The following is a 12,917-nucleotide window of genomic DNA, read 5'->3' on the forward strand; positions in this document are numbered from 1 at the left end:
AGCATACGATTGACGTGGCATTTTTAAAAATCTGTGTTTCTGCGCCTCGCGGTGACCAGCTGTGCTGGGCTTTCGCCTGAATCTGCGCACAACGCGACATGCAACGCTCGTTACGTCTGCAGCAGAGGGCTATCAGTAGTTTGCACCCCCCCCCTGCACACGGAAGAAACCTGAGGGTCGTTCCCATCAAACATGTCACTCAGAAACCATAGTACTGCAATGTCCACAGGATTCCCACGAACTGACGAAAATATATGCAGAACTTTCACTAAAAGCTTCAGAACATGTATTAAGCAAACAACTGACCATAACCTTGCCTAATCTTAAGCCTGCAAAGCTTTCAGTCTGTAAAGAATAGGCAGGCCTAGGAGAAACACACACAAGCACGCACAGCCGTCTCCTAGCTCATTCCCATCATTCTGTGCAAGTTTTAGAATACCTAGTCTGTCAGCTCACTCGAGACAACTATACTCCGTTTCATACATAGCAAGCAACGCTGCCAAAGCTAGCGCGCCTGTTTGCGTAAGTTAAGTCCGTGTCCAAAAAGTAGTTCACCATGCAACTAAAGTGAACACCGTCATATTTCGTTGCAACAAATCTCAAGTGCCGTGACTGGCACCTCCTGGACTTGATTTTACCTCCTGCCATATTTTCGTCCTGCGGCTCGTCGAGATTTCGAGAAGCGAAAAGTACACGTGGCGGTATGATACGCGGTTGGTAGGGTGAATCGCTTCTACTAAGTCCGCGCCCAAAAAGTAGTTCGCTCTCCGTGAAAATTATGGCCAGAGAGCCCGAACACTGAGCGCCTCACAGCTTCGACCGTGATTTTCAATGATACCAAATCGTTTTACACCGCTCTCTGCATTTGTCCAAACAATGACCGGAGTTTCGAGAAGAACGAATGATACGTGGAGGAGTAATATGGTTTCCCGGACGCACTACTTCACCAACCTCCGCAGCGTTGCCTGCCATGTATGAAACGGAGTATACAAATCACCGATCTTATTAATGGTAATTATGGCAAGCGCTCACTGTCTCCCTAAATCCTGAAAATCTAGTACACAGTCAAATATCCAGATATTCACACAAGAATTCAATAGCCATTCCTAGAACCCCATGAAGAAGCAAGCACTCTGAACCTGAAAGTGCCTGGAGCCCACAACCAAGCAATCATCTCAGAACAAGAGGCGTGCTATTATTACCTACTAGCTCCCTCATGCAAGCAGCTGTTCACATCTGTACATTCCTCTCACAGGCACACAATAGCAATTGACAGCTGTAATATGGGGACATCCAACAGGTGTGATCTGCAGTCAGAAGTTTCTCTGGTCAAGCAAATAAAAAACAAACTACTGACACGCATTGTACCTAAACACTTGTTCTTCGCTCAGAATCCCGCGACTTTTCCCTCCCCTCAGGGCCCGACCAGTGACGTGACACTGAAAGCTGCACTGCAACTGCCCCCACAAAATAAATACACCATTTTTAACCTGGAAACGGTACCTATAGATACTGTCTGAACGGAACTCCAAAAATTTTTGCGGCTCCAAATTTTCTGCAATGCGTACCTTTTTTAACACATCTTTATTAGAATACGCTTGCGTGTGCTGGGATCCGTATAGTGCCGAATTTGTTGGTGCAATTGAGAAGATACAAAACAGCGCAGTGAGGTTTGTTCATGGTAATTGGAGCAGAAATTTTAGTGTGCGAGAAATTAAAACCAAATTGAAATGGCAGGAGCTGAAGGAGCGCAGGAAAGATTTGAGGTTAAAATTTTTTCATAATATATACTACTGTAAAACTGGAATAAGTAGAGATCAATTCATAAAACCTCCATCTTATATATCGAAAAGGTGTGACCACTCTCTGAAAGTTCGCGAACTTTCTTTTAGAAGTGACGTCTTGCGTTGTTTTTTTGCACGTACGATTAGAGACTGGAACGATTTGCCACCAAATGTTGTTTCAGTGCTAGCAAATGATGCTTTTTACCACGTTTTGCGCATGCGATTTCGATGTGATTTTTGTTACGAAGATGTCCCCCCTGCTGTAATGCCTGAAACAGGTGATGCAGGTAATAAATAAATAAATAAAGTAAACCTGCCGATATCCAGATATGAGGTGTGGCTAAGCATGCTACAAATCAGACAGTGCCCAAGGTGCTTTAAATTTCTATCACTGTCATCATCAATCAATGGTAATGATGAATGTTCCTGCCAAACAACGAAAACAATGAAGTGGTCGAACAGAACGAGACTTCTCCCTTCACGTTCAAAGCACGCACCCAAACGCATAACTTTGCCACAGAGACAGCGCACAAAACACTGGACAAGAAAAGGAGGGGATGAAATCAGACAACAAACTCTATCCACATTTCCGCACGCATCTGTATCAATGCACCAGCGTATTGTTCAGGATTCCGCTTTGTTGAGCTTTTGACAAGGGCTTATCTACACCCGCCCTCCCACCCTCTTTCTTCCACTGTTTTCTCTCACATAAGCGCTTGGCCCAGCAAACATGTGGGAGAGATATACGCGTTGTAAATGATCGTTGGCTCCCTCACAGACCGGAAAGATAACGGACACAACGGACGTTATATGGAGACAATGAAGCTGCCCCACCACACGGTGTTAGAACTGCCTCGCTTCAAGCTTTGTCCTACTAGACCTTTTACAAAGCTCTGCAAAAGCAGACATGTTCAATTACGGCAGAAATGGCGAGTAATAAGTAGTAGTAGTAATAGTTATTAAGCAAGAACCTACCACATACTTTTTTATGCACACGTCACGTACACAGCACAGAAGTAACACTACATTGCTACAAAGCATTTCCCACAAGTTTCCCCCCATGCAAAAAAAAAAAAAATTCAAACAGGACAGGGAAGTACCCTTTGAATACACCAGTAGCATGAAACACATGTTCTGAATTCCCAAAGTCGGATTGCAGATCTTATTTTTGCACACTAAACGGTTTGGTTTGGTTTATGGGGCTTAACGTCCCAAAGCGACTCAGGCTATGAGGGACGCTGTAGTGGAGGGCTCCGGAAATTTCGACCACCTGGGGTCCTTTAACGTGCACTGACATCGCACAGTGCACGTTAAATACATTCTCTACCTCTGCACAAGGTATATTACTAGAGCAGCGACTGCCTTCTACTTCAGCCATCCTTTCTTTTACTTCCTAGGAAAACTTATTGGCCTCAAAACATCTGGGGATAGTGCAGAGCCAAAGCTCTATTCTGGTTAAGAAACATAACATTCTGAGCAGACTTTTATAGCCCCACAGAAATTCTTTGTGCAGTAAATGAACCTAATATTCGGGTGGTTGGGCTTTGATGAGATAATGGAACCTCGCTTCCACTTTTTCTGCCCACGCGTCGGAAATGCAGTAACCACTCTTACACAGTCTACAATCACTGCATGGGAGACAAGCACCACTACACAGCTGTGATTCTACATGGCAGTTGGGCAACGTGTCGCAACATGTGTGCCTGTCATACCTTTCTAAATGAGACGTCACTCAGCATATATTGTCCACTAGTCTAGGACAAATGCATTTGTGTAGAAGCACCGCAGTACAGACGAAGATTTTCTTGTTATCATGTCTCTGTTCCAATCCACTGAGAGGTCCCCGAAATTTATTTCACCTACAAGAAGCAAACATGAAAGACTTTTCTGCCTGCAAGATACTTATTCTTTACACTTCTACTGGCTGTGTGAAGTCTGGGAAATAAACTTAAAATACCTCAAGGTTTACTGCTACGTTATATCAAATGTAATTAGCAGTCATAAGGCAAGCGAGATGTCATTAAATGGCACTTCAACACCCTAGAGTCGCAACAGTTGGATGCACATCTATGCGTTACAAGTCGTTCCGCCATGGTATGCTGATGAAATGCAAACCGGTTGTAACCAAGGAATGAAATTAAACAAATTCGATAGGGATGGTTTACAGAAACGCTGGTCACTTGGTGAATTTCACTGAACACCCAAAATCACGCACAACCAGGAGCGACATCAAATAGGAAATAAGTAGGCATGGTGACAGGATATCATGAATATATTTGGTGAAACTAAAATAAGCAATGCCGAAAGAAAGGCAGACAAGTGATCTCATTGCAAGTCGCGAATTGGCCAAAGAGTAACGGAATGTGAAGTGCACATAACGAAAACCCAACAACAGTTTTAAACAGCCGACACCGTGTGGTACATTTGAGTTGGGCCTCTTATTTTTTTTCAACGCAGAACTCTATTGGAATTGCATCAGCTGTATGCAGCAAATGCTTCATTAAAGCTCATAAATATGTCAGCAATGCCCTCACTAAGCACTGTGCTCTGGACGAATTGCTTCACCGTCAGCAAAGCCTTTGTGTTTCTCCCAACAAGAGATGGAACAGTAGAGTTTCACAACATGACTTCAGTAAAATGTACGAGATTCGACTTAAAAGACGCACACCCACCAACCAGTAATGTTACATAAAGGGCATGCATTCCTGCTATTGCAGCTGTGATTCATACATGGTCGCGCTCAAGCTGGTTCAAGCACTTTCATTTCCAATTTTTAACGATAACCTATCAACCAGGATCCAAAACGCAGCAGACGCTCTTTTCAGAATGAACAGGATACAGACATCCACAGCAGCAGCTGCGTACTCAGTCCTGAAAAGAACATGCAGCGAGCTATGTGGGCCAACCGGTACTAAAGCATGCTCCCACAGACTCGTGACAGGCTTGATATATTTGCCATGTCACAGACTGCTCCGTTGCCAATGCTTTAATATGAAGCAGGTCTGCATTGCATCCCGGAAGCTTTGCCACTGCAGTACACACCAATGTGGAGCTCTCACAGCAGCGATTGATACACTTGCATGCAAAAGATCAAAAGACGCTCATGCAGTAACTGCAGAAACATGGACAGCCGACATTTTCAGCGTAGCGTCTCGACAAAAAACCAGAGCCCGCTCGGACACCCGGCAACAAATGTGACGTACGGCACGGCCTAAGATAAAGCCTTTTTGCGGAACGTTGAGCGCTTTGCGAGTCTTTTTTCTTTGTTGCCTTAGCCCAAGTGCCAGCTGCGACGAACGCGTCAGCGGACAGACGGCCTTTCGAATCATGTCTCCAGATTTTTTTTTTTCGTTTGATCTTTGGTTAGCAGCTGCGACAAAGGGTAGGGTTTTAGCCCTAGGAAACAAGACCGCGTGCAGTGCTGAGGTTTCCCCTCTTGTGACGCACGTTCAGAGCAAAGAGGATCGGTCTCTTGAAAAACAACTTCGAGAAACCGAAAACACACGACACGAATCCACTGACGGGAGGGAAAGGCTGGAATACGTTCGGGCTGCGTCGCGATGTCCAGATCGCTAACCAACGAACAACGAAGCTGATTTCGCGAAGCAGCGGCAACACATGTATTCTGTCGTGAGCTTGACTGCCCTTGTCACGGCAATCACGACACGAGCGAACACGGTCGTGTGAGAAATCACTCGGGAAACGCACAAGGACGCTACGGCTACCAGATGCGTCCGCCAAACCGCTGACGACACGCAGCTTTTACTGGTTGCGCTCACGCGATCCGATTCGAACCGGTCGGCAGAGCAAACGCTGGCCAGCATCCGAAAGTCGCCCGCCGAGGAATGAGAGGCGCTCCGAAACGGAAACAAGCAACGCTCTCACCGGTTACCGCAACGGCGATCGGAAGAGGCAAGACAGACGGGCGGCACACTTACTATGAATCCGTCTTTCATGATGGACTTGCGACTGCGGATGATCATGGTCGCAACTTTTCGGGAAACTTTGGCAGGCATGACGAACGCTCGGTTCATTGGGACACTCCGTCGGCGCTTTCACCGTGGCTCGGCAAGAGCCGCGGACTGCACTCGGGAAATAAATATTATCGGGAAGACACGGGTTGTCCCTGTCGCTGCGAGGCGCGAATTTGGCGACACGCACGACGCCGAGCACACTTTGTGTTTCCCGTACGACGGCGCGCGGTGGTGGTGGTGATGCTCTCAGCCGCCGCTCACAGACGTAGGCCTAATCTGCTTCGTCCGAGTCGGCAGCTTCGGCAGTTACCCCGTCGGCTCGATGACGAAGTCATGGCTCGCTGCTGTGATCAACGAGTCCGCAGGTTAACGAACCGGCGACTGGCAGCGTTCACAGGTGACCGCGGAATCCGTGATGAATGAAATTTTAACATGTTCCCGTGGGTATCCGATTTTTGGGGGCTTGGAGAAAGTGGTCACCTGTTGACGGGGGCAAGAGGAACGATCGCGATGACGAAATGTTTTTATTGTTTCGACGGTAAATGACTCCCTAGCGGCGCTGCTAACGTGTCACAAAAGTGAGCTTTTGCGAATAGCCACCTTACCATAATCGGCGCTAGCTGCTCAATCGCATCTTTGGTTTCGGTTTCGTTTATATACGCGTTTTCACATTGATGCGGGGGTAAGTATCAGCAACGAATGAAACGCGAATAAGAAAACTAAAATGCTACTAGAAAAACAGAAACATCAGCTTCCGGGGAGGAGATACAAGCGAGGTTGATTAACACTTCTGAAGGAGAGCCTTTGCGCCTTGGCAGTGAAATTATCACCTCGGCTAGTACTGATCGAGCTTCCCCCGGCTAAGCTTTTATAATTTTTATGTTCGTATTTCAAATGTCTTGTTCACGTTTCCTTCGGTGCTGATAGCACCATCCAATGCAAAATGTAGTACGTAGCACTACGGCATCAGCATAGAATGATGCCCACTTTTTTCTCTAGGTCTGAGAACTCTGAAAAAATGAAGCAAGAAAAACATAACGCAAATGGAAAGTTCATGCGCCTCGAGCGGAAATTCTAAGGGCTACAAAAGCATATATGCACACGCAAAAGCAAGCGCATGTAAAGCGTAACTTGGGTGACCAAAAGCAAAACGAGATGGCCGTACGCTGTGGATACGCGGTTTCAGGTCACGAATTTTCTGCAAGTTGAAACCCTCCTCCCGCTTAGAGACTCGCATGAGCCTCAGAGCAAGCTTCAGCAACATGTTATGAAAACAGAAAAAAATGATATATGTAATGTTAAACGACAGGAAGAGGGCAGAGTGGGTGAGTGATCAAACGCGGTTTAATGACATCCTAGTCGAAATCCAGAGGAAGAAATGGGCTTGGGCAGGGCATGTAATGCGAAGACAAGATAACCGGTGGTCCTTAAGGATTGGATCCCAAGAGAAGGGGTTGGACACAAGCAAGGGGGGGGGGGGGGGGGGAGGGCACAAAGTTAGGCGGGCGGAAGAGAGCAAGAAGTTTGCGGGGATACGGTGGCCGCCGGTGGTGAAGGACAGGGTTAATTGGAGACATGGGAGAGGCATTCTCCCTGCAGTGGGCGTAGTCAGGCTGATGATGATGACTTCGAACCATATTCCCGATTAAGAAAATTTAAAAACTGGGTGCACCTTTGATATTGACGGCCATGAATTGTGCCAGCTTCGCCGATAGCTGTCGGCACCTATTCTCTTGATCAGGACAATAAAATAAAATGTTGAGGTCAACGGCTAAGTATGAGTCCCTCAGAACTATCTCATGCACTAAAGTCGCGATCATTTAACTAAGGTAACATGTACCTTCCTGCTCTTTCACATTCGAATCTTCGTGGCAGTGCTCCCTATGCTTGATGTTCGAGGTTGACAAACTGCAGCGCAGCGTGTCACAGAATTAAGGATACGTTATAGCTCGTCAATCATGCTATTTCTTTTTCTACAGATTGTGTAGTCCTCACAAAAGCGTACTGCCCACTAAGGGACGAGTACACAAGGAAGCGAGACACATTGGACACACGAGGATGAGATGACCCGTGCTCACTTGCCGGTACTCTACAACATCGGAGCTTTCGCACCCGGACCTATACTAACCACACACCTGCCCATAGCGTCGTGCGAAGGCCGTTATAACCGTGCGGCTGGCCAAGGGCCGCTTCCCCAGGAGATCATTTAAGTTCAGAGGCCGGCTACGGGGAACCTATAGCGAGGTCTTGGTTTCACTATGGACGTCGCTAGCCGGGCGGCACACCCCCACTTGCAGGAGGCAGATCGCAGTATTCATGAAATCCTTCTGAATTTTCCTATACCGCCTTCAGAGAAACATTTCATGGATTCAACCTGAGTATGAACCGAGGCCGGCCTCCGCCAGGCATCAGAATCCATAAGCGCAACTGGCCCTTACAGCTCGCAACGAAAACAGCGCAAACTTCACGAAGGACGCAGAATGGGGAGATGAGGCACAGGCGCTGACTAAGAACTGAAATTTTATTGCTCTCACACATCGGTAAATATGCTCATGGCATCAAAAACAACAAGAAGGACAAGACATGAATCATAGACAATCGCAACAGGAAACGAGCAGGGAATCATGACTGCCGAGCTGTCGAAAGGAAACGAAACTCCTTATCCAGAAGGGCCACGAATGGGGTGCTGACAGCGGTCTTTTAGGCTCGCGATTTTTTTCGCTTCAATTATCTCTTGCGTAATTTGGTCATTGCACCTGCTCAGCACGCTCGTGTCACTTCAGTGAGGATGCATTTACAGTCGCGGCAATGAACGCCCAGATGGCCTGAGATTCGTGTGCTTACATTGTATTTGTGCTCTGACAGTCTTTTGTTAAGGCATCTGCCGGTTTGGCCTACGTAAGCATGACCACACATGACCGTACAGCTGCATGAAAATCGCTGCAGCCTCTGATATGTGTCCCAGCCATATCCATCCCCACCACCCGCGTTGGAATTCCACAACGCCGGGCAGCTGAAACCCCGCTTGGCCCATCCAGCTCCCGGGGAGGACGTCGTGCACGTGCCGAATCAGATTTTTCACCCATGGCAGAAAAGGAGCGATGTTACAGAGAAACAAGAAAGACAGAACATCCAGGACAGCATCTTGTGCGTGTTCGTTACTCATTTGTGATGGAACAACGCAAAACACCGGGACAAGAGACAAGAGCTGACTTACAACTCATTTTTATTTCGAAGAAACACGGCTTCCTATAACTTCTTCACACCCCAGGGTGTGAAGAAAGAGAAAAAGAACAATCAGGATGCACGCGACATGAGCCACCATAAAAGAAGTTGACCACCTAAGTTGAAGAAGAGGAGGAAGAAGGGATCAGAAGAGTCGAAAATAGGTCAGTGGGGCAATTTCGCAGGACTCCACGAACAACTGATCGCCTTCGAAGCGACAGCTGGATCATCATCGCTAGCAGTTGGCGAGCGCAGAGAAGCGCCAAACATCTTATACAATGCTGTCACCGGCGTCTAGTCCCATGACTTTATGACTCCCTGGGACACTCAAGCCGCGGAGGAACCTCAGCCGGAGAATGAGGTTTCGTTTGACGTTGATCGCTGGTTGCCGTCCTGGGCGACGAAACGAAAAAAAAACGAACGAAACAAGTGCATAAAGGCGTTTAATGTCAACAACGCACATGCACACAAAATACACATCCACACGCACAACAAACAAGATCAAAATGGTCCTCCAATGTCCTCGCAATCGGTTAGTTATCAAATCACATCACTCAGTTTTAGGTACTGCACTACGGAGCGCCAGCAGTCCACATTAAGTTCATCAAACCGTGTGCTGCCATCGCCAGCCTCGCAGAGAACCGTGGCGCGCACAACACCGGCATAGATCATGTAGTTGTCATGCAGATGGCACCTTGCCTTCTTCAGGTCCATGGACACCTGGAGCTCGGATCTTCCAGAGAGCGACACCAGGTGTTCCTGTAGCGATGTGGCGCCGCACAGTTCCTGAAAGGAAGTTCCGGAGGGATGTTTGGCACCGTCCATGCTAGTATCGCCGTTCCAACTCGCGCGAAAAAAATCCGTCGGGGCCGCAATACCAAATGAAGCAGGTATATATTTCTCACACAGAGGTTTAAGCTGCGCTTGGACGAAGCGTTGGTACTCACGCTCCCATGCACAATGCGTGCCAGGTCGTTCTCGGAACACGAGTTCTTGCTCTCTGCCAGGATCTCCGGAACTTCAGATGCGGCCGTGGGGATTTCACTGGTAGCCCACCACGTCATCAATCCTGGGGTTGTGCTCCGAGGTCGCAGCATTTGGGATTCAGCCGAGAGAATGAAGCATAGAAGTTTTTTTTTCCTCCATGGAATGAAGCCTAGCACGGCTTCGAAAACGATCGAGAGCCTCCAACGCCCACGTGCTACGGCTTCGTCTTCTTCTTAGCAAATGGCGCCATCTATTGCCACCCCTGATCCCGGATGCCACGCCTGGATGCCATGGGGGCTGCAGCAGCAATAATAATTGAAAAATGCTCTTTGGCATTGTTGCTTGTCAGTATTAAAGTTTGGCTCCTCAGTGTAAAACGACGAGTTGAGCAAGTTGGTACATACTTGAAGAAAACAGCGCAGCAACAGGGACGAGAGAGAAGACGGGACAGGCGCGGACTAGCAACTGAATGTTTACTGAAAATGAACGCATAAAATATAGCCTCTTAAAAATCAGAAGCACGCATGAGCTACACCAGCAACACTGATAAGATGTCAACTTAAGTCATGGTGGCCAAGATACAATAGTTCACAGTCATGAACGAGGACGGATGGGGTGCTTACGCACGTGTCGCGGTTTTCGTGAATATGATATGCTTCGCTGATTTCTCTAGTTAGTTTATCTTTGTGAATGTACAAGACCATAGCATCGTTAAAAAGTGGAGTACATGGTTCTGCAGTAGGCCTTGAGGTGTTACGACGACATTCTTTGTAGTGCAAAGCGAGGTTTGAGGAAGGGGCCCCTTTCAAAGAGGTGTTGTGTTCACGCAAGCGGGTATTCAGGCACATTCCCGTCTGGCACATATAGTTCTTGCCGCACGTGAAGGGAACACTACACCACAACCTTGGCACAAGGGACGAACTTTAGATTTACTTGACACGCTTTTTTGTTTTTCCTGTTTTTTTTTGTCTTTTTTTCTTTGGTTTTCATATCAACCATGGCGGAAATCTTGCCCAGCTTATTAGGTGCTGTACGTCTAAAAGTACGTCTACCCCATATGTGCGGCCTATCTGCTTTAAGCGGTGGGACAACTGGTGAAAGTAGGGCAAGACAGCATATTTCTTTTTTTTTTCTGACTTGAAGGTGCTGGGTTCTCGTGCCTACAAGATGACTTGATCTTTGTAAGTATTTTATTTCATGCAAGTATTACAGCATCATCCGGAGACTGCTGACCTCAATCTCTGAACCTGTTGATTAAGATCGCAATTATTCCGGAGCCCTCCACTACGGCACCTCTTTGTTATCTGACTCTCCTTCATCCCTTCCCTTACGGCGCGGTTCAGGTGTCCACCGAGCAGCGATGGTTGTGAAACTTTATTTCCGGCGGATATAGAGGAGCGACCCGAAGCCGCGCCCCGCTTAAATGACGGCCGCTATCCCTTGGGCAGCGGCGGCGTCTTCAGCCAGCTGGAGGAGCTTGATCTGTGTCCCCGGGTCGTGGCTGAGCAATAGAGCCTCCCAATGATCAGAGTCCGTAATGAAGTGATTCGCGGGTCGGGAATGCGGGCAGTTCCAGATCATACGATTTATATGGGCTTTGCTATCACAACTTTTGCATTTGTCGGAGTACAGTGCTTCCGAATAGAAGCTAGACAATTGGGGATTTGCAAGGGCCTAACCAAGGTGATATTCCGGCCATCGGGCGTCCTCCGTATACTCGAGAGCTGTGGCCAACTCGCCATCTTTCAACTTATTCGTGACGCCGCGGGCCTCACCTTGGCGGTATCTTCTAAAACTGCATGCTACTTAGCTTCAACCAATACACCATACTGGTTATGGTGCTCGGCTGCTGACCCGAAAGAGGCGGGTGCGATCCCGACCGCGGCGGCTGAATTTCGATGAAGGCGAAATTCTAGAGGCCCGTGTACTGTGCGATGTCAGTGCACGTTAAAGATCCCCAGGTGGTCGAAATTTCCGGAGCCCTTCACTACGGCGTCCCTCATTAGCCTGAGTTGCTTCGGGAAGTTAAACCCCCCAAAAATTACCGACGATTACGTTACTTCCTAATGCGAAATTTGAGCGCAGCAAATAAGCTGTTTCACCTTTTCGATAGTGAGTCAACCCCAGCTGCGGAGTTGGTTTCAGGGACAACGCCGCCGATGCCGACACAAACAATATGATACCCTCGCTTCCGCAGCGCTAAGAACCAGGTCTAGCCGTGGGAAGGTGGTCACGTATTCGTCGACGTGCCGGGGCCTACGTGAAATAACCGGCGCGTCGGCAACTGAAGAGCACCCTATCCGCCACACAAGAACAGGGGGGGGGGGGACCCTTTCCTCCTCTTTCTGCATGGCGGCGACGGTGTTCTATGCAGTCACGTTATCTTGACTCTCTAGCGGCGTCAGCGGCATCCAGCGGTATCAGTCGGTCGCTGCTAGCGCTGGGGGGATGAAAGGGGGGCGGAGCTGGTTACGAGGCCGACAGGGGGGGGGACCCTTTCCTCCTCTTTCTGCATGGCGGCGACGGTGTTCTATGCAGTCACGTTATCTTGACTCTCTAGCGGCGTCAGCGGCATCCAGCGGTATCAGTCGGTCGCTGCTAGCGCTGGGGGGATGAAAGGGGGGCGGAGCTGGTTACGAGGCCGACGACGACGCGAAACCCAGGAACGGACGCCAAAGAGCTGCGCTCTAAAACAAAACAAAGCTACCTAAGCATCGAGGAGCTGGCCTACGGCGAGAACAAGATCACCGAGGTGCGAGACAGATTCTGTGCCATTTCCTTCCCTCAAAAACAATTTTTTTTACTAATTTTCCGCGCAACCACGTGAGGTTAGAAAACGAAAGGACGCAGAGATTAATGGTGCATCCAAAGAAATTTTTATTATACTGATTAGGCAGGGCAGCTAAGTACCCACTGAGCGAATACGTACACGTAAGCCTCATAGAAG

General features: G+C 48.2%; 2 protein-coding genes across 2 annotated transcripts in view; both read right to left on the reverse strand.

The window, feature by feature from the left end:
• Positions 1 to 6,273, reverse strand: part of LOC149367249 (solute carrier family 71 member 1) — a 39,976-nt gene extending 33,703 nt beyond the window's left edge. Inside the window, exon 1 of the mRNA XM_089554737.1 lies at positions 5,723 to 6,273. Within this exon, the coding sequence (XP_089410863.1) occupies positions 5,723 to 5,818 (96 nt within the window). The 5' untranslated portion in view covers positions 5,819 to 6,273. The remainder of the gene's footprint in view (positions 1 to 5,722) is intronic.
• Positions 6,274 to 9,205: 2,932 nt separating this feature from the next.
• On the reverse strand, positions 9,206 to 10,775 carry LOC149367250 (uncharacterized). The gene is made up of 2 exons (XM_089566908.1): positions 9,931 to 10,775; positions 9,206 to 9,769 (listed from the first exon to the last, which is right to left on the reverse strand). Exons 1-2 carry the CDS (start codon positions 10,078 to 10,080, stop codon positions 9,524 to 9,526), a joined length of 396 nt encoding a protein of 131 aa, XP_089423034.1. The 5' UTR covers positions 10,081 to 10,775; the 3' UTR covers positions 9,206 to 9,523.
• Positions 10,776 to 12,917: the final 2,142 nt, after the last annotated feature.

Source organism: Amblyomma mixtum, chromosome 1 (assembly GCF_055824585.1).
Source record: "Amblyomma mixtum isolate Tamu chromosome 1, ASM5582458v1, whole genome shotgun sequence".
NCBI classification, from domain to species: Eukaryota; Metazoa; Arthropoda; class Arachnida; order Ixodida; family Ixodidae; genus Amblyomma; species Amblyomma mixtum.